At 39.0% G+C, this 20,923-nt stretch overlaps 1 protein-coding gene across 2 annotated transcripts in view; it reads left to right on the top strand.

Moving 5' to 3' along the window:
* Positions 1–20,923, top strand: part of ESRRG (estrogen related receptor gamma) — a 577,991-nt gene that overhangs the window by 519,489 nt on the left and 37,579 nt on the right. For both annotated transcript variants that reach the window (XM_029935647.1, XM_029935646.1), the window contains exon 5: positions 8–169. In XM_029935647.1, the coding sequence (XP_029791507.1) occupies positions 8–169 (162 nt within the window). The remainder of the gene's footprint in view (positions 1–7; positions 170–20,923) is intronic.

Below are 20,923 nucleotides of genomic sequence, written 5' to 3'. Positions count from 1 at the left end.
CCTGCAGATAACAAGATTGTCTCACATTTGTTGGTGGCCGAGCCGGAGAAGATCTATGCCATGCCTGACCCTACTGTCCCCGACAGTGACATCAAAGCCCTCACCACACTGTGTGACTTGGCGGACCGAGAGCTGGTGGTCATCATTGGATGGGCGAAGCATATTCCAGGTACATTTTCTAAAGAGAAAGACAAAATGAAATAGAAAAGTTTCAAAAATTCCCTAGCTTGCATATGTAGATTTAGACACATTCAACGTTTTCTCATTAGTATGTTTTTTAACTTCTGCGTTTGTTTTTATCATGCTTAATTTAGGGCTCTGCTGATCTCAAGCAAATCGTCAACCTTTCTATGTCTGTGGCACCTTGAACACTTGTTATTTTCTTCATGGCACTATTGCCAATCTAAGATAAAGAGAATATACCTTTTAAAAAATATGTCTTTATTCCTCTTAAAGTTCTGAGCTTTCTCCTCAGGAAATACTTCTACATTTTCTTTTCACTTAAAATATGAAAGTGTCTTTGTCAGCAGTGACCTAATATACCCTTTTTCTTTTAAGAATAACTCATTGTTCATGGTGGGTATTTACCCTGAATTGCTACTTGTATTTATAAGCTTTGCTTTGGTTGACAATTACTATTTCCCATGGGTTTGTACACAAATTATAAAAATAATATATTAAATTGGCATCACACAGTTTGTCACATGGTAACTTAAAAGCAGTATTTTAAAGATCCTATTCCTTTTCTTTCTTGGCCCATCCCATACTATCTATAAACATAGAGCTGGTCGCAAGTTTTGAGAATTTCAGTAGTCTACTTGAATTGTTTCTTATTTGTTTGAGCTTTGAGTAGTTGAGAAACAAGTTTTTAAATGATGAGCACTGGTTTTCTGGCACAGTTAACTTCTTTCTATCTCCTTAAACTAGTTTGTCTTTATGCGTTGAATGCTACAGTAATTTCTTTAATCAAATTGATGGAAGTCCCTTTCCCAGCCCACACTGAAACCAATTTCTTGGTCATGATACGCCAGCTATGTTGCTAACAGTCGTAACGAACTGTCAAGCGATACCGCGGTGAAGCTAATTTGAAGTCATTAGGTGTGCAGCGTTCAGGCGACAATTTGTTACAGTGGTTAGGAACGCAGCTGACATTTCTGAATGGCTTTGTTCGGTGCAGTTCTAGATGAGGCCAAGCAAATTGTAAACTAATTTAAACATCACTCTGTATTATACTAGCTACTTTGTCTTACACTGTTTGTTAATAAAGCACCCCAAATTAAGTCAAAACTAGTTAAATAGGTGAGCTTGAGTCTGTTCTTTAGAAGATACCTATACAAGAGTTACTGCCTGTAAAAGGAGGAGCATTTGGTCACATGGATAGCTGATATTGTTCTTAGATTGTAATCACGCTCATGTGGCTTCTAGAAAAAGGAGTCAAGGATATGCCGAAAGATGTTGAGACATTTGGGAATTGCAGGGTTAGGAAATGTCAGAATTCACTTAAACAATGTGTGAAGACTTATCTGGATGAATAGTGTTTTGAAGGGTTGGAGAGCAAAAAGAAACAAAACTAACATTTGTTGAAGTATCCACAGACACTTTTTAAGATAATATATATCATTTGTTTTTATATATTTTATTATTTTATATAAATATAGACCCATACACATCCATATATACTCACATATTTATTTTATTTTTAAATTTAAAATATTTTTAATGTTTATTTTTTGAGAGAGAAATGAACAAGGAAGGGGCAGAAGGAGAGGGAGACACAGAATATGAGGCAGGCTCCAGGCTCCAAGCTGTCAGCACAGAGCCCGATGTGGGGCTTAAACCCACAAACCGTGAGATCATGACCTGAGCCGAAGTCGGATGCTCAACTGACTGAGCCACCCATGTGCCCCATTATTTTTTAATTTTTTAAAAAATACACCCAATGTGGGGCTTTGACTCCTGAGATCAAGAGTCACACCTGCCACCAACTGAGCCAGCTAGGCACCCCTAAACTCACGTACTTAAAATATTATTCTATCCCAAGGCTTCTCAGCCTTGACACTATTGACATTTGGAACCAATTTTCCTTTGTTGTGGGGACTGTCCAGCTCATGGGAGGATGGCTAGCAGCTTCGTTGGTTTCTACCGCTAGCACCCTTGAGTGTGACAAACAAAATTGTCCTCAGGCACGGACATACGTTCTCTGGCAGGCAAACTGTGCTCCTGTTTCCCAACTGAGAATCCTTATTCTCACCTGGGAATCAAGTATTATTATCTGGGATTCATAGATAGGGACACGGAGGTCTAACGAGGTAAAAACAGTAACACAAATTCACAAACGTGTCTGGTGCCGTGAAAGCGTATATTCAGCATTGTTTCCTAGAGTAGAATCAGGAGACCTGGTTGACTGCATTGGACAGACCCATTTCAGGATAATAATGATAATAGTGTTAATGTTATTGATGCCAACAGCATGAAAGACCATGTAACTGGGGCTCCAGACCACCCATTGTTTCAGAGAACTCTGCCCAAGTTCTCCCTGAAGTAAGAGACATATGAAACCAATACTTTAATATTGTTTGGATGTCCCGTAATAAAGACCAATGAAAGTCAACGACTCCTTACAGTGCTCTCTGGTACAGGAAAGTCAGTGATAAATGTGTGGGTCCAGTGGTGCCTCTAAGTAGAATGTCAGCTTACAAAGGAACTTGTCACAGTAAAGGGGCTCTAGTGACTTTTGTGAAGACAGTAACTTTAAATAACTATGAGTAACAGCATTTCCAGTGGTGGAAACAATTACTATACGATTATGTGTTCAGTCTTAAGCTGAGGCTTAGAATTGGTGGGGACTGACGTGATTCTCTCTCCATAGCAAATGCCAGAGGAGGTCACTGTGGAGTGATGATTCACAGCTCTGGTGTTCCTGATACCCTCAGGGTGTTTTAAATGATTGCAAGGAGTGGCTTGGCTTTTCAGAAAAGGATTAGCCAAACAAGAATTAACTGAAATTCTTTTAAATTGTTAAATAATGAGTATGCCATCCCGTGCTTTGAGGTAGAGGAAGAGAAGGCTCTGATCTTTGAGGCTGGGAGCTGGGACACAGCACCAGTGTGGGGTCTGGGATGGGGGACTGGGAAGGCGGGGAGGGAGACAAAGAGAATATAAAGATTAAGGTCACATTTCTGCCTTGATAGAAGTAAAATCGTGCTCTTGATAACATGACCCAGTCCTCATAACTGGGGTCAGAGCCTGAATTAAAACCAAATCAGAACAGAAATTCCACCTGTCTTTGTCTTAAGCATTTTAAAGTGATGTTAAAATTAAAATGAAATACTTTTAATACTAAAATTTCAGCCTCTGCTCTCTTTATGCTACTCTCAGTTTGTGTAATCACACACGCACACGCGCACGTACACACACGCGCACACACACACACACACATACACAGTGTTCAAAAATTAAGTTTTGCATCTAAGATCAGATCAGTAGTCTTTCTACACTGCTGGGAATGTACTCTTGTATCCTTGCTTTTGCAAAGATATAACAAAGATTTGCAAAGATTTCAACAAAAGAAAATATTGAAGAAAAATACATATGGAGTATTTTTTATCAGCAAATCGAATTAGTTGATTTACTTTAATAAATCATATAAATGGAAAAGTGTGTTCTTAGGAAACATGACCCTACTTTATCTGTGGAAGAAAAAAGATCACAAGGGCTTTAGAAAATGCTTGACTTTACTTGGAGGAGCGTAAGGGCACCAGAACAGATGATGGTGCCCTAATAGCCCTTTTTAAGAATGACAGGGCCCCACCATTAGTATCCTTTTATATCCTTGGAAATTGCTCATGCCTCGCTTTTCTGGTTCCTATCTGCCTGACTCTTTTTTATTTCTCTTTCAATTTCGTCCGCGCTCGGATAAGCGCATGCTAACACAATATGATTGAGCTGTAAAATGGAACGCTGTCGCCTCTAATCTCTTTTATGTAGATACGGACTTACTGCACACTCCACTTCATTCTCTCCCCATTGTTGGCCTTTTTTAGAAGGGGCTGCCAAGTAATGGAGGCTCCGTCAAATATTAGAGCTAGGTTTCACAGGGTGGGATAAGACGATTATCAGCCCGGCAGTCAGATCTAGTATTGTTCTTTGTGGTTGATTAAAATATTCTTATGTACCGTTACTTTGTTAGCAAAATGCAGAATGTGCTTAGTCAGGTGGTGCTTAAAAAAGCATAACCCATATTAGCTGACCTATATAAGTGGCTTAAATATATTATGGATCTCACCCGACAGTTCACTTTAAAAGAACGGAAGGGTGTTTGAACAATTAAGGGAATGCATGTATTTTACAACATGTTTTCTTCTATCATATATGGCAAGTTTTCAGGCTTGTCTATCTTTAACATGACAAATTAAACAGTTGTCCTACTAAAGAAGAGGCCCTGTGTAAGTTCAGGGCCTCTTAGTCACATTTATAACATGGTATCCGTTGTAATGACATCAAACAAACAAACAAACAAAAACTCTACAATTTTTACTCATATTCAGTGAAGGCAGGAAATATTAAACTCTGAAGGAAAACCACACTAGGAAGACACTGTGATAAAACAGTCTTTATGTGTAGTTTATTCATGTAAGAAATAGAAATCTAAATATTAGAAACCAGTTTTTTTCATTTATACCGACACATTTCTTATAGAAACAATCCATTAGAAGAATGTATCAAAATTGCTCATTGAGTTGGGATTTTTATATTTTTCTCAACAGAAATATTGAGACTTTTCTAGAAATGACAGATCTCTAAAGAAGATATATAGTTATTTCTATATTAGGATGTAAATTTTGTGGGCAAATACCCAAGAATATTTTGAACATTTATTGCTAATGATACTGTTTAAAGATCTGGTGTTCTAATGCATTTTATATAGAGACCAATTTTTAAGATTATATTATCTGCCAACCAAAATTGTGGAGGTATTTATTTTTTTTAATTTTTGAAAATATTTTTAAAGTGTATTCATTTATTTTGAGAGAGAGGGAGAGAGACACAGAGAGAGAGAGACAGAGGGAGGGAGTAAGGGAGGGAGAAGCAAAGAGAGCAGGAGAAAGAGAATCCCATGCAGGCTCCACGCTGTCAGCACAGAGCCCAATACAGGGCTTGGCTTGATCCCAGGACCCCTGACTTCATGACCTAAACTGAAATCAAGAGCCAGATGCTCATCTGACTGAGCTACCCAGGCACCCCCAAAGTTGTGGAGGTTTTTAAAATGCCCATTACTGACCTAAAACTGGTAGCACCATTGAGTGATGATGATATGGGCAAAAGGAACCAAAAAATAAATGTGGTGGAAATAATTACCATAAGATTATGTTTCCATTTGTAACACGAAGTATGTTTCCGTGTGTGTGTGTGTGTGTGTGTGTGTGTGTGTGTGTATATGTGTGTGTGTGTGTGTGTGTGTGTGTGTGTGTGTGTTTGATTATGGTTTGATGTGCAGGTCAAGGGCATGGTTGAGTAAGAGAGACTTATATCATATAGAAGTAGCACTTAATACTCCATTCTGTATCTATATCACTGGCATTTGATAGATAAATATTTTATTGATTAGTTGATTTAAAAGACGCATAGCCCAAAACTGTTCATTGGCTCTGAGGCTCCATTCATGACCCCATTCCATAACCAAATTGACATGTAGTTGTAATTTCTACTTTGCTGTGAATGAATTGAAGTGATTACAGCCTCTTTCCTCGGGAAACATTTTTCTTTTGTGTATGTAACTTGGTGATTTCAGAACTATGAAGTAACTGAGCTTTTAAGTGGAGAAAATGTAAATTTAAGACCCAACGTCTTGGCTTAATAATACTATTAAGTATTGCCAGACATTTGGAAGTTCTATTTCATGCACCTGGTAGCTGTGTACCTGTGTATCTATCAGGGCACAAAGAACCTGAAAGTAAAAGCAGACAGCCCAAGCTGTAGTTGAATAATTTTTTGTAAGTTATTTAATTGCTCTAGCCATTAGTTATATTGTGAAAATCAAATGAGGGAAAGAATATACATGCAAATTAAACACATATGTATAATTAATTTGCAAATTATAAAGCATGATCTAAATGTAAAATATTCAGTGTTCATTTGAGTTTCTAAGATACTGCACATAGATTGTCATTTTATTGCAGTTAAAACCAAGTGATCTAAAAAGTCAGTTTAATAAAATCCATTTCAAAAAATATTCACAGTAAACCTCAGTTGTAATGGAAAGGGAGGATGGAAGCTGTCTAACCAGAGGATCTTTGTAAGGATACTGTCATCATTCTATCTTAGGTGGAAAGAACATTAGCATCTAAATAATCTAGTTCATCCTTCTTGGCCAAACCTAAAATAACTGAATGTTTATCAGTTTCTGAGATCACAACTGTGATATGGAAATAGGAACCGGTAAGTTGAAAACTATGTTATGAAAAGAATAATCTGAAAGGTCACCTAAGATCTTTCATTTTCTGCAGCTACCCTTGCTAGAAGTAAAAAAAAAAAAAAATCTATCTATATCTATAGAGAGAGAAACCAATAGAGAAGTCACAAGTTTTCCTAGACCAAGATGGAAAGATCCTAGACAACCCAAACTTTGTACTGTTGCTCCTAGAGCCTTACAGTCACCACTCAGTGCCACTGCTTATGACCTAATGCCTGTTCTGTAACCAGGCTGAATGACCTGTGCTCACGTGACCTCTATTCTAGCATTACTTCCCCTCCATTACTAGGTGTCCCTAAATTATATTTGCCGTCCATACAGAGCCATGCTGTTGCATACCTCTAATCAAAGAGGAATCACAATTTCATAGTACTCATTGTACTCATTGAGTACTCATAGTACCCATAGCCCTCATTGAGTACAATTTAAGTATTTGAGTAGCTGCTATGTACCTAACACTATGCTAGGTACTAGGGGAAATAAAGATAGATATGATGTGATCTCTACCGTGAATCACGTATCTCTGTCTACATGAATATACATGCATGTGTGTGTACATATATGTGATGATCTCCTTTTACTGACATTAAGCTTTCAATACAAAAGACATCTATATAGTGATTTATTGTTTACAAGGCACTTTCATAAACATTTATTTGTTACTCATAACAATTCTGTTGTTATTCTCTGGGTAGGTTTTATTTTTAGTACCCCTACTTTATACATGAACAAACTTGAGAGTCAGAGTTTGACTCACACTATTAATAGTACTTGGACTCATAGAATATTCAACATACATGGCTTTTTACCAGTAGCTTCATTATGTCTTTCTTCCCCATTCTTATCGACACCCCCCCACCCCCACACACCAGTGTACTATGTTATTTGTGCCAGGTTACCTATCTACCTGTCATAACAAATTTATGTGGGCGTAACATATTTGCCCTATCTTTAAATTCTGTCTGTGCATTTACAAAATACAAGATTAAAGGAAAGGAGGATGAATAAAAAAGGAAATGTGTGACGCATCTTCAATCAGTGAAAATCCAGGCGTTTGACTAATAGTGTACCCTAGATATGCCCGATCACAAATTTTGATGAAACATGGCAATCACTGTTTGTTCTCAAGCCTACCTGAGAAGCTACTGTTCACTCTACCTGAATAGTTGAAGAATTTCTTAAAAGATCGGTTGCTAAATTTGGATGCCTCCCCTCCCTTACTCCTGTTTGGATTCACTGGCCATTGAATTTGATTGAGAGTTGTAGGTAAACTGGAGCATAAGTGAGTCAGGTGACTTTCAACCACGCCAAATATCAAAATGTTAGCTCCACCACTTAACCTTGAATCCATTTCTTCCTTCCTCCCTCCCTCCTTTCTTTCTTCTATCATTCCTTCTCTCCTTCTTTCTTTCTTTTCCTTTCCTTTCTCTTTCCTTCTTTCCTTCTTTCCTCCCTTCCTCCCTTCCTCCCTTCCTCTCTTCCTCCCTTCCTCCCTTCTTCCCTCCCTCCCTTCCTCCCTCCCTTCCTCCCTTCCTCCCTCCCTCCCTTCCTTCCTTCCTTCCTTCCTTTCCTTCCTTCCTTCCTCCCTCCCTCCTTTCTTCCTTCTATCATTCCTTCTCTCCTTCCTTCTTTCTTTTCCTTTCCCTTCCCTCCCTCCCGTAAAGTATTTAGTGAGCTCTGTGTCAGTGTGCACAGAGGATACAACCTGAGTATGAATACAGCACAAGGGCTGCTTTTACGACCCTCCCAGGGTGGTGGGTGACTCAGAAAGGTGAACTGACAACTATAACTCTGCGATGTGGGCTGTGACGGTGCTGTCACACAGAGTCACAAGGAAGCATGGAAGGAGCAGCAGGTGGCTTGAGCAAAGGCCCCATTATGAAGAATCTTGACTTTCATGCCAAGGAAATAACATTTTATACTAAGACAATAGACGCAATTAAAAGTTTCAATTGAGCCAACTTACATAGGGAAAGACTACTTGGTACACTTTTGAAAACGACAGTATTAAATTTCTGGATGTTAAAGATTTCTACATATACTGTGTCCTAAAATATGATATCATTTTCAGGCAAGTTCTTGGTAATTGTTAAAGTCTTTGAATGATGAGGTGACAGGATGAGTCCAGTCGTATGGATTACTATCTATCACGATCTTTCAGAAGCCTGAAATAGCTAGGAATCTATTTGAGGATTATCAACCTATTGACATCTTATAGACCTGGCCCAACTCTTTCTGTTCTGGAACTCTGTTTGTTAATGGAGCTGTTACTTTTGACTTCTAGGCTCTTCTCAAGGCTACCTGATGAGTTAAAGAGAGAAGGACTTTTGTGTCTTCTGAGGAGATTGTTACGTGAAAGCAGCTATAATTAGTATAATTCATATGTGCTTAAATGCTTAATCAAAATATCTGTTTTTATCTCTAAGTGAAGAATTTGAGGGAGAGAGCAGAACACGACGCTGGCATGTTTTGTTTCCCTCTGCTCCTTTTTGACCCTCCCTCTCGCCCTAACCCTGCCTCCCTTCTGGGGCTGGTTGCACTTTTTCCCCTGTGTCCCCCCTTTATCTGCCTCAGCCAATCTCCAAATGAATGCATGTCTATCCTGGCCTTGGCTTTGACACTCTGGATATATTGATTAATAGTTGCCCTAAGCTCCTTTTAGCAAATCAAATTTTCACTTTTAGCAAGGATTTCGCCTCTGATTTATTCAGCAAAGTGAAATGCACTAAATTGACTTTGACATTCAGGGAAAATGGCTGAAAAACAAAGAGCAGAAGAAAGAGATATAAATTGCGTGGCAGCTGGAGACTTCAAGCATCAGAGAAACAGTTTTCTATAGAATACAGAGTAATTTAAAAGCACTTTTTAAACACAGAGAGAAGTGATGTCTTCAAAAAATTTAACTGCTGAGTTTTCTTTTTCAAGAGGGTATAAGTATTACTCAGCTGAATTCGGAATTTCTGGTACAAGACATTATATTTTGTAGATAAAAATAGCTTCGTAATCCAGGATTGTACGTATCAGAATTAGTTTATGCAGGCTAGAAAGGAACCTAATTACTTTTAAAAAAGAAATATTTAAGAATAATCCTATACCAAATAGAATAGTTAACTTGAAAGTCTAGTGCCTTATATCTGTGGGTGTGTGGGCGGGGGCGGGGGGGTAACAAATAGAAATACTTCATCACCACATGGAGAATCTGAAATAATTTTGGGTCACAATCTCAGTATGGAAAAGCCATGCAACTTTGCTGTTCTGTATGCCTTTTCCCCAGAATGTCAGCCTTGGCTGTGTTCTTCTACGTGTCTAAGCCCGTCTACTTCCCTGTTAAACCAAGGTTTAGTGAGTGAGTAACCATCAGGTTCAAGATCCAAAGTGTGGTTTTGATGTGTAAAAGGAAATAGTGGCTCGTCTGTGGCTGAGGCAAAGGAAGGAAAGCTGAACTCACTTGGGGCACTTGGAGAGGCATTGAAAGATGTGAGAAGTATCCGGAAATATTTTTTGATGTCGAGATCTAATAGACTGTTGCATTGCTTCTGTTGAGGGATTATCAGAGTGGAGAAAGAAGAAGGGGAAGGTGAATCTTACAGTTGGAATTTGGTTCAGTTTCCTCTTTCCTGTTCAGTATGATTTTTCCTTATTAACAAAGTCAGGGTCCCCAAGTTCAGTGCAATGTCCCGTTAGCTCTATACATTTATTATTCTCGTTCCTTTAATTTTCATAAATCTAATTTATTTTAAATAAATCCAAAGTGACCCATTTTGGCATTTTCGCATCAGTTATCTTTTAACACTATACTTGATCTGTCTATATGCATATCATTTCCCTAAAATCCAGCCGCTTTCCCCCCAATTTAGGTCACTTTCAACCATCATAAATGACTCTTAATTAGAAGAATCTAATTAAAAGAACTTACTTAACTTGCCAAAATCACTTTAATTGACCAAAACTTGTAAGAAGTTTATGCTATATGATAAACAGACATAGCACTTCCATTTGTTTATAAATACCTTGATATTTTTCTTGTTTTTTTAAGTTTAATTAGTTATTTATTTTTTATTTATTTTGAGAGAGAGAGCATGAGTATGTGGGGAAGGGGCAAAGGGAAGGGGGGAGAAGTTTGATCAGGCTCCCTGCTGAGCGTGTGGCTCCTCAGGGCTCAATCTCACCACTAGATCATGATCTGAGTCAAAGTCAACAGTGAGACAGACGCTCAACCGAATGAGAAACCCAAGCACCCCAGCCTTAAGAAAATGATTCTTTTGGGGTTTTCTCTCTCTCTCTTTTTCTCTGGCCCTCCACCACTTGTTCTCTCTTCTCTCTCTCTCTCTCTCTCTCTCCCCCTCAATAAATTAACTTAAATTTTTTTTTTAAAAGAAGAAAAGTTTTCTTTTTTCCCAGAAGAGAAACAAATTTTTTTTTCTAAAGCAATCAAAAACCTTTTTTTCTTTCTTTGGTTTTGCCAAGTTTCTTGTTTCCCTCTAGCAAAAGACAAGGATCAAGTACAAAATATACGAACTCCATGTGAAAGGAATATTCAGTTTAGGTTTTTTCTTTTTTAATTATTTTAACGTTTTTTATTTATTTTTGAGAGACAGAGAGAGAATGAGGAGGGGAGGGTCAGAGGGAGCGGGAGACACAGAATCCGAAGCAGGCTCCAGGCTCTGAGCTAGCTGTCAGCACAGAGCCTGACTTGGGGCGGGGCTCGAACCCAGGAACCGTGAGATCTTGACCTGAGCCGAAGCCGGATGCTTAACCGACTGAGCCACCCAGGCCTTAGCTTAGGTTTTATACTTGGGTCTCTTATGGTGCAGTTCAGTATTATTGTTATATGAATTAGAAAGTACATTGTGATTTAAAGAGGAAAATATAGGATAAACACCACCCCTTGCTGATTCGGAACGTGATAGCCCATTGACCTTAGTTAAACCCCAAATTTTACCAGTCTCCATTAATCACATAATTTTGCTTCCTATAAGAAAATTCTACTTTCATTGCCAAAATGGGCATTAAGCCATAACTGCAAATTATTAATATAAAATAAAAAAGGGGAAAGGACCATCTTCTTCGGCGGGATTCAGGTGAAGCCAGTGGGTAACTGGGTGTCCCGGTCAGCGGCGTAGCCTATCTGGTTTTAGAGAGTCATCGGAGCCCAATTAGTAAATACCCTCAGTCCAGGGCCGTCTCGGAAGAGCAGCCCCCTCCTCGCTGTGTGAAGGAGGCTTCACACCTGCTTAACCTACATTAGCAAAGGATTAATTACCTGAAGTGCAGGCCCCTTAGCCAGTCAGCACGTTTGTGCCAGGGCACATGGCGGCCTCGGCGGAGGAGGGGGGGGGCGAGGAGCAGCTGGGAGATCCCAGAAAGACGGCCTCCTCCCGACGCGGTCAGCACTTTCGGAGGAAAGAAAAGGTCCAGCCATACTTATTCTTGTGATTTTCTGTGTCATCGCAGAGCCCGGTGACCGGGTATCTTCAACACAGTCCTGTGCGCCTAAAAGAGGAGCACATTCCCGAAGGTTGTCCCGCTGTGAGTGTTACTCGCATTATCCCTTTGTGGGAAAACGTGGAGTAACGATTGATAGCATTTCAGATTTATTTCTGTGAGTTGTTGTTATACTGAAGCAAAGTGTTTAATGATAGGTTTTCCCCAGAGTTTTAGAAATATGCTTGCGTATTCAGAAACATGCCTGGAGAAAACTTTGGGACACTTTTTTTTAAATAAGTGAAGTCATATCGAAGAGAGATCTTGTTCCTGAAAAATTAGTAGTGGGATGACAGAACCAAAATGGACCTTAGAGATTATTTTCCAGAAGCTGGCATTTTAAGTGGAGGTTCTATAGTGTTGTAGACACAGCACCATCTTTGGAGTTAGAGACCTCGATTCAAATTCTGATACCGCTACATACCATGAGCGCAGTGCATTTATACATAAGGTGGTATAACAGTGCTTACTTTGTAGGTTGTTTGGACAATTCTGTGAGTTAGTTAATGTATATAAAGTGCTTAATCCAATCTTTGGCTTTTAATTGTAAGTGTTCAATAAATATTAAATGGCTTTACTTGCAAATTCACTTACAGATAAAGACACTTAAGACAAGGAAAACTGAATGACTTACCCAGAGGAACAAGTGAGTCAGAGACCGAATTGAAATTAAAACTCAGTCTTCATTCCCAGTTGGGCATTATTGGTATCTGTCATGATCACTACCGGTTATTCAGAAAACTGTGTGGATCCTTATGCATAGTACTAAATATTAGCAACTTAAGGTCTTAACTTTATATCCGTTCTACATTATACCACATTATATTACATTACATAATAAACATACATGTACTTTTTTGGACATGTATTTCTTCAAGATAGACTAGAAGTGAAAATGTTATACGAGAGTTATTGTGATATATTTTTTAAAAGTGCATACTGCAAATTATAAGCAACAAACCTGTCTTTCTTTTTGGTTATTCTTTGGTATAGCCTGGGTAGCATATCCGGATATATGAGCTTAAATCCCTTTCTGAAGGATTATTAGTCTATAGGTTCGGCTCAGAATACTTCTGTGTCACACAGGGGCATATGGTAGAGAAAAACCCCTGATTGAAGCTTACGGATGGAAAACATGGCCAGCAGGCCAAAGTGGCCACAGGTGACTCAGTGGAAGATCATGATTCAGAACTAAGTGCCTAAATAGCATAAAACAAAGTAACATGAATACCTGAGGTGTGCCTTATTTATAAAGCATCTCAGAACATACTTGGTATGTAAACGCTGATGCTCTCTTTGAAAACAATGTCTCTGGCGCATCAGTACATAACATTGGGTTAAAATTAGCTTGTCAATATGGGGCACCTGGGTATGTCGGTCGGTTAAGCCTCTGAGTTCAGCTCAGGTCATGATCTCACATTCATGGGTTGGAACCCTGTGTTGGGCTCTGTGCTGACAGCTCAGAGCCTGGAGCCTGCTTTGGATTCTGTGTCTCCCTGTCTCTCTGCCCCTCCCCCTCTCATGCTCCGTCTCAAAAATAAATAAAACATTAAATTTTTTTAATTTAAAAAAATTAGCTTGTCAATAAGCCGCAAATGTTAATTAACCTCGTTAGTTATCTGATCTGCTACATTCCGTGAGGGTTTTAGGTCTCAACATCTCTGTAATTGACATGAAACTTTAACTCAAGCTTCCAAAGCAATTTTATATATTTAGAATAGAATTATTTATTATTTAATTTGAACCTGACCATAATATAATTGTATGGTTGAATAAATTTTATATGGGCTGGGAATGGGCCATATGTTATCTTTAAAACATCAACTATGATAATATTTGAGATAATCTGAATACAGTAATAATCTCTGTAAATTCAGTTCAACATTTACCTAAACTCTTTGCAATATTCAGTTCCCCAACAAAAATACCATGTGTAAAATATTTGTTGTAAGAAGTTATTACCTCATCATGCCTGCAGGGAGCAAACACATATATCGTAGGCCTCAGTACATGATACTATAGTTGTTGCTCTTGGGGGGCCTCCTTTGTCATTATTACATGGCTATGAGGCATAGTTGATCTCTTATCAAAATATATTTTGGCAGCGCCTGGGTGGTCAGTGTGTTGGTGATCCGACTTCAGCTCAGGTCATGATCTCACAGTTCGTGGGTTGGAGCCCTGCATCGGGCTCTGTGCTGACAGCTCCGAGCCTGGAGTCTGCTTCAGATTCTGTGTCTTCTTCTCTGTCTGCCCCTCCCCCACTTGCACTCTGTCTCTCTCTCTCTCAAAAATAAATAAATAAACATTTAAAAAATTCTTTAAATAGATTTTGAATTTTTATGCCAAGAGTGTTGCTTTGCAACTCATTCAGAATCACAGTTTTCATTTTTCCGTCACACGTCCTCAAGAGTCTTGAAGAAATGTTTTGAGAGTGATCTAAGCCAGATGCCAGCCATGCCTCCTGGCCCAGTATTTCAGTGTTGACCCCTCCACAGAGCTTTGTCCCTGGGTTCTGTATATCAGTGGCATTCTGTGGGCAAATCTGAGTGCCAGCAGCTGCCTGAAAGGATTTTTATGCTATTTTCAAACTAAATAGATGTGGTTGTTCTGAACCCGTTGGGATTTTAAATGATTAAACTACCTCAGAAATGGAGTCTCTTTATGAAGAGAGGCCTGCTTACTGCATTCGGAAGGCTGGTGGTGTTTTTACTTTAAAAAAAGATTCTTCATCTCCCTTGCCACAATATGGGAATAGAGAGCTGACTTCAGCCATAGCTTTTCTCAAGATTATTGAGGTCGTGGTGCATCTCCTGCCATCGACGTTTGTTCCCATCTGCAGCCCCACCGTTCAGAGGTGTGGGCTCCATGTTGCATCCATACTTGGCATGTTATCCTCCTATCAAGCGCTTAGCATCCCTTTGTTTATTTGAGGCGACAGGAAGACTGTGTAAAGGCTGCTTAGTCAGGGATATCAGCCTTGTTGGCAGGGGAGTGATTGCCAGTTGAAAAACAAGGCATTATTGCTCATTTTTTCCCTCTTATTAGTTTGATTACATTTGCAAATCAAATCAATCCATCAGACATGATCAGGCCTCGTCCGCATTTTAAGGAATAGTAATCTCCGTCTAATAAGATGCAAATGTGTCACATCGGTAAGTAACCAATAAATCATCGTCTTGTCTTTGGCAATCATTAAATATCAGAACCAACAGTCAATTTTTAGTATTTTCAATTTGCGATATGCCGCTGGAATATAAAGATAGATGGACGTAATTACACAAACCAAACACTATTTCAGTTCATTCCAGACAGCAAATTTAGTGGAAGGTATAACTGGATTGTCATCACACTACATTATTCCTAGCAGTTCATGCAAAGTTCACAGACGAGCTTCAAACGGACATTGCTTTTTTTCAACTTCTAACAACGTCCCTACAATGGCAAGCAAACTTTGATGTAAGGACTTGAACCGACTTCCGCGCGGCTGTTGCAGTCAGACGCCAACACGAGGGGAAACATATGCTCTCTCCCATCAGAAACTGCTGGCAGTGCCAGCTTCAATCTTCTATATTTCCTATTAAAAAGAAAATGAACTCACAAAAGTAAAAATAAAGAAAAACAAAAACAGCCGAGGACTCTTCAGATGATGTATATCATCTTCGTCTATTTTGACAGAATAGTTTCCCTTGGGGCAAGAAGTGGGCAAAACTTCTCATTTTCCTGAGTTGCACATTCTTGGGCGATGTATTCCTTTCACCTAAGCCATTCTCTGTAAAGTTTTGCATGTATGCAGTGCCCTGATACAGCCAAGGGAGAGAGCGAGTGTTAATTTTTGGCACAATACTGAAATGTTGGCATGTGAAAATGTTATAATTCAAAGGATAAGAAATAAATTGTTTGGATAGCATATCGGATCTGAATGCCTTTTCCTAAATTATGCTTGGCAATTCAGTATGTTCTGACGAACTGTGGCGATTGCCTGCCCATCCTTCCATCCATCTCTGCGTTCATTCATTCGTTCATTCATTCAGACGTTCATTCACAGGAAGTGACTTCTCACAAGTCTTCTTCCCCAGGCTCTCTTGACCCTATTTATCTCAACACTATCAATATTAATACTTTTCTACCCTTTCCCAATAATTTCTCTTGTCTATTTCTTTTTTTCTGAGTTCTAATATAAAAAGCTCCTTTGATTCACTGGTCTGATGATATTTAAAATTTGCAACATTTCTCTCTTTGATTTTGTTTTTCACCTTAGTCTCACCCAGCTACTGACATCACTTTTTTGTTGCGCTCTCTTCTCGGCAAAAGTGACTTGCCTTCTCCAGCGTAAGTCGCTAAATAGGATGTGAAGAACATATTGATATGATCTTGGTGCATCTGCTATTTGTTCTGGTTGCACTCCCAATCATCATTGACTGACTCCAGTTTGTCTTAACAGATTTATCATATTCTTTATAGTTAAAGCTTAGAGCTTAAGATTTGGCAAAGCCAACCCTTTGGCTTATTAGATTCCCTTATTTGTAGTGACAAAAGCGGTCTCTTTGGAGTACTGTTGAATAAAATCTGTTATTTGAAGTTGATAAAACTACATTTCTGACTGCATTACTTATTTTTCAATGTACTGGGTACCTTTACCCTAACCACTCTGCTAGGAGGAGGGTACAGAAGTACAGGTGTAGATATGGTCACAGTCTGCTGGGGGATAAAAACGAATAAATGACTATTCCGTGATGTTGTACGTGTGTTGACACGGTAACAGGGCATACTAGGGGTACACCATGGTAGGAGCGCTAAGGAATCAGAGAAGGTCTTTTGTGTAGAAATCCAGAGAAGATACATTTATGGAGAGGGATCAAGGTGCTTCAATGAAGAGTCAGCCTCCTTCTGATAATGAAACCGATAGCGTAAGGTTAATCAAGCCCATTTTCAGTACCTTTATCCCATTTGTTCAGCAGGACTGAGGAACATCATTCATTGAAAAAAGAAGAACATGCTTTCCAATGTTAAGAAATTGTAACAGAGAAGTTGGTTGAGATGCTGGTTAAAAACAGGCCAGGAGGTTTCAAACTTAGACCGTGAAAACATTCAATAGCTGGAGGTAGGGGTCAAAACAGCTTTTGAATCAGCATAAGCAGCGTTGTGAATGTCTCACGTGTGTGCCTGTTGGACGCCCTCCATGTGCCGTACTCATGGGCGGGCAAAATGCACCTTCACTTTGTGAAAACGGTTTTATTCTGCTTCGGCCCCTCTTTCCATCGCCATATCCTATCAGAGTTAGGAGATTTCCAGCATTCTTTTCCCTTCTCCGAAACTCTTGTGTGAATTTTTTAAATACAGCCCTGGTCTTTCCAGGTGATTGTTCTGCCAGCCCGCCCATGTGGCTCAAGGAACCCCATACATAGCAGCAATTGCCAGGCACCCCCATGAGTTACAGCTGATGAAAGCCATAGAGCGCATGCCTTTGAAGCTTTGTACCAGAACCTTATGCTCTCTCTAACCGATTTACATACCACCATGGTATGTTTAATTTGCTTTTTCATCAAATCAATAATGGGTCTAATTGAAAAAATTGGCAGTGCTACGTGCAACCTAACTACTGATCTCAATGTTTGCCGGCTAAAGGAATGTCGCGCAGCCCTGTGTCAGACACCTGTGTTATTGGTGTGCTTCTGCTCCTAATGCGTGCAAAAACAAACATTAATACAGGTGGAGCATCTGCACCAATTGATCACTATGCTATGAGAATTAATCACCTGGCTTTCAGCTTGAAGAATAAAATTTACATCTCTAATGTATGAAATGTATTAACACGCACACTTGCACCATCGGCTTCGGGTGATGTCAGCAGTCAAGCACGTGCAGCGCCATTCATATGGGTTCCTCTGGACGCTTGGACCTGGATATGTAAACTTGGGGCCAGGTCCAAAGCACTCGATAGCAGTTTTAAAATTTATATTTGGCACTTTAGTGTCGATAGTGATTGGAAAATACTGGGCAAGTATCACTCAGCATAAGGGACCGACTCTTTGAACTCTATAAATCTTCCTCCAAAGACTTGTACAAGGAGAATTTTGAGGTTGGATTTTATTCTCTTCCCAATCCAGAATGGATTTTGGCAACATTCTCATTATCATGGGGCTACATTCGTTGAGCCCTTACTAGGAGCCAAGCCCAGGACTAATTATTTTATATGCAATATCTCTGTTATTCTTTAGGGTAACCCTATAATTGAGAGTTGACATCTGACGTCACTTTATAACTGAGAAAATTAAACTGTAGAGAAGTCCAGCAAATTGCCTGAGCTCCCAAAGCCAGTATGGTAGACGAGATGAGATTTGAGTTCCAATCTTTTGGATTACAGACCCTGATTTTTATCTCCAGTGCAAAGCCAAATTCCTGCTATAAACTAATTTATTATATTTTAATTTCCAACCTGATTTTTTTTTTAGCGCACAGGGATCTTAACATCTTTTGCTGGGCAAAACATAGATTTCATTGTTGCATCCCAATATTGTTGATTGGACAGTTATTGCAAGACTGGCTACATAATTGGTGGAGTTTAGTGGAAACCAAAAATGCCGAAGCCATTGTTAAAAAATTATTAAGAATTTCAAGATGGCAACAAAAGAGCATGAAATCAAGTCTGGGTCCCTGTACACGTCACACACCAAGAAATCGGCCTGATATTGCCATGAGAGATGGAAATTTTGCTTGGGGATAAGCTTAACAAATAGAGGAATCCTTCTTCAGGCCTATGTATGACTAGGTCTGGGGAAGATGCTACTTAGACCAAGACTAGCTGATTTTGATGCCATCATTCTCAACAATTAGTCTTTCGTTTAGGAAGGAAAAGATGTCTTGCATTGCCCCTAACCACTGTTTCCCACCACGGGCTAATTTTGCCTCACAGGGAACAAGTGGCCGTGGCTGGAGACATTTTGACTGTCATAGTCAGGAAGGCAGAAGGAAAGAAGGAGCATCTAGTGGGTCAAGGCCTGGGATGCTGCTTTGTAATTCTAGAATTCGTAGCACTGTCCCTTACCCCTCACTCCCCAGCCAAGACCTATTCAGCCTAAAATGTCAGCAGTGCTGAGAAATCTGTCAAAAACCATTGTACTCATAAGGCTTGTGAGTCCAGCTTTGCAAATCTTTTAATAAATGAATACATAAAGAAATGTGGTAGCTTTATTACCAAGGAGAAGGCCTCGCTTCACAAGAAGCACCTTCATCGAAAGGATCGATAAATATTTACTGGACAGCCAAGGTGCATTTGCTCCAGCACTTTGTGGCCAAACTGCAAGTTTTATCTTTGGTATTTAAAAATCACACAGAAAGGTTAGTAAACTCTGAAAAGTGACTATGACACATCTGAATTAAGAGCTTTCTTGGAAATTTCACAGGAGACATTTATTATGTGACTAATTACATATTCACATATAATGGAGAGAAAGGAGCCGTTGTAGCACATCCAGTAAGCAATATGCGTTTTAACAGATATATAAATATGTATTTATTCATCAAACAGAAACATTTTCTTAGTTATTTGGATGTAAATAATGTTTATAAAAATTTATAACCATTAAGTGATAAATGTTCTAAGCACTCAGTTAGATGCTCTGTATATTTAAAGACATTTGAATTTTTGACACAGATCTTTTAGGTGAGCTTATACACATAACATCAGAATGATTCTAAAGATGTTACTATTAATCTGAACATGCTTAGACTTGGTGAACTGGGATGGATATGTCATAAGCTTGTCAATGAGCTGTATAAAGTTTATATGCAGCTATTATGTATAAAAAGACATTGCTATATTACATAAATACTTTGGTAATAAGCATGTATCAGATTATATAATTCAATGCTTATTGGCATTTTCTAATTCTTAAACTGTTTTTCTAATTATTTAAGAGGAAAACCAGGGTGCCTCGGTGGCTCAGTTGGTTAAGAGTCTGACTTCTGTTCAGGTCATGATCTTGCCGTCCATGAGTTTGAGCCCCACACTGGGCTCTGTGCTGACAGCTCAGAGCCTGGAGCCAGCTTCAGATTCTTTGTCTTCCTTTCTCTGTGCCCTTCCCCCACTCATGCTCTGTCTCTCTCTCTCTCTCTCTGTCTCTCTCAAGAATAAATACAAAACATTAAAAAATTAAAAAAGAGAAAAACCAATAAACCATAATAACCATATTTTTACACAGAAACTCTCATTTCAGTAAATTTTATGTCACTTTCAACTTAATTTCTCTCCATTTTAGGGATAATATGTCAAATTTTGAGCAGCCCCACTCCCTAGATAATTGGAAAAAAAATATTCTGGGTAACCTTCAAATGCATTGTAATTGTGAAGTCCCTCAGCCTCTCATTTCTGGGCTATTTAAACGCTTTCTTTGAATGATTCCAACTTCCAACTAGCTTGCTTTTCTGGTACACAGCTCTTCTCAGGAGAGATTGATGCCAAAGGGAATCCCATGGACAGCAATAAAAAGTATGAGTCTGCCTGCAAAAATATAAAATATGGGAAGCATAGCCCTGGAGGCTGTGTGATGTGGGTGTGGGTAGCTCCTCTTCCTCACTGACCAGTCAAGGCAGCTCAGTGCAGTTTGGAAGATGTGACATGTCCTAGCATGCTGATTCTGAGTCATCAGGAAAACTAAATATGTATTTAATAGACTTAATTTGAGAAGACTGAGAAATAAGTAATCATTGTGAAGGATTCAAACCAAGATGACTAAAATCTTTAGAAATGTTTGAGTTTTATATCATGAAATTCACTTCTGTGAGATGCCTCCTTCCTTTCCAAGTCTGAATCACTATTACTATTAATGAAACAATAATAATGACAATGATTGTCATTTGCATAGTGATGCTTAGATTCCAACATGATTCCAAATAAATTTGATCCTTACTTGCATTTGATACCTACAATATCCCTATGGATGATTCACCTTCTTAGTTTGTTCAGAT

This window comes from Suricata suricatta, chromosome 3 (genome assembly GCF_006229205.1).
Source record: "Suricata suricatta isolate VVHF042 chromosome 3, meerkat_22Aug2017_6uvM2_HiC, whole genome shotgun sequence".
In the NCBI taxonomy this organism is placed as follows: Eukaryota; Metazoa; Chordata; class Mammalia; order Carnivora; family Herpestidae; genus Suricata; species Suricata suricatta.
This window is presented reverse-complemented; position numbering and strand designations above follow the sequence as displayed.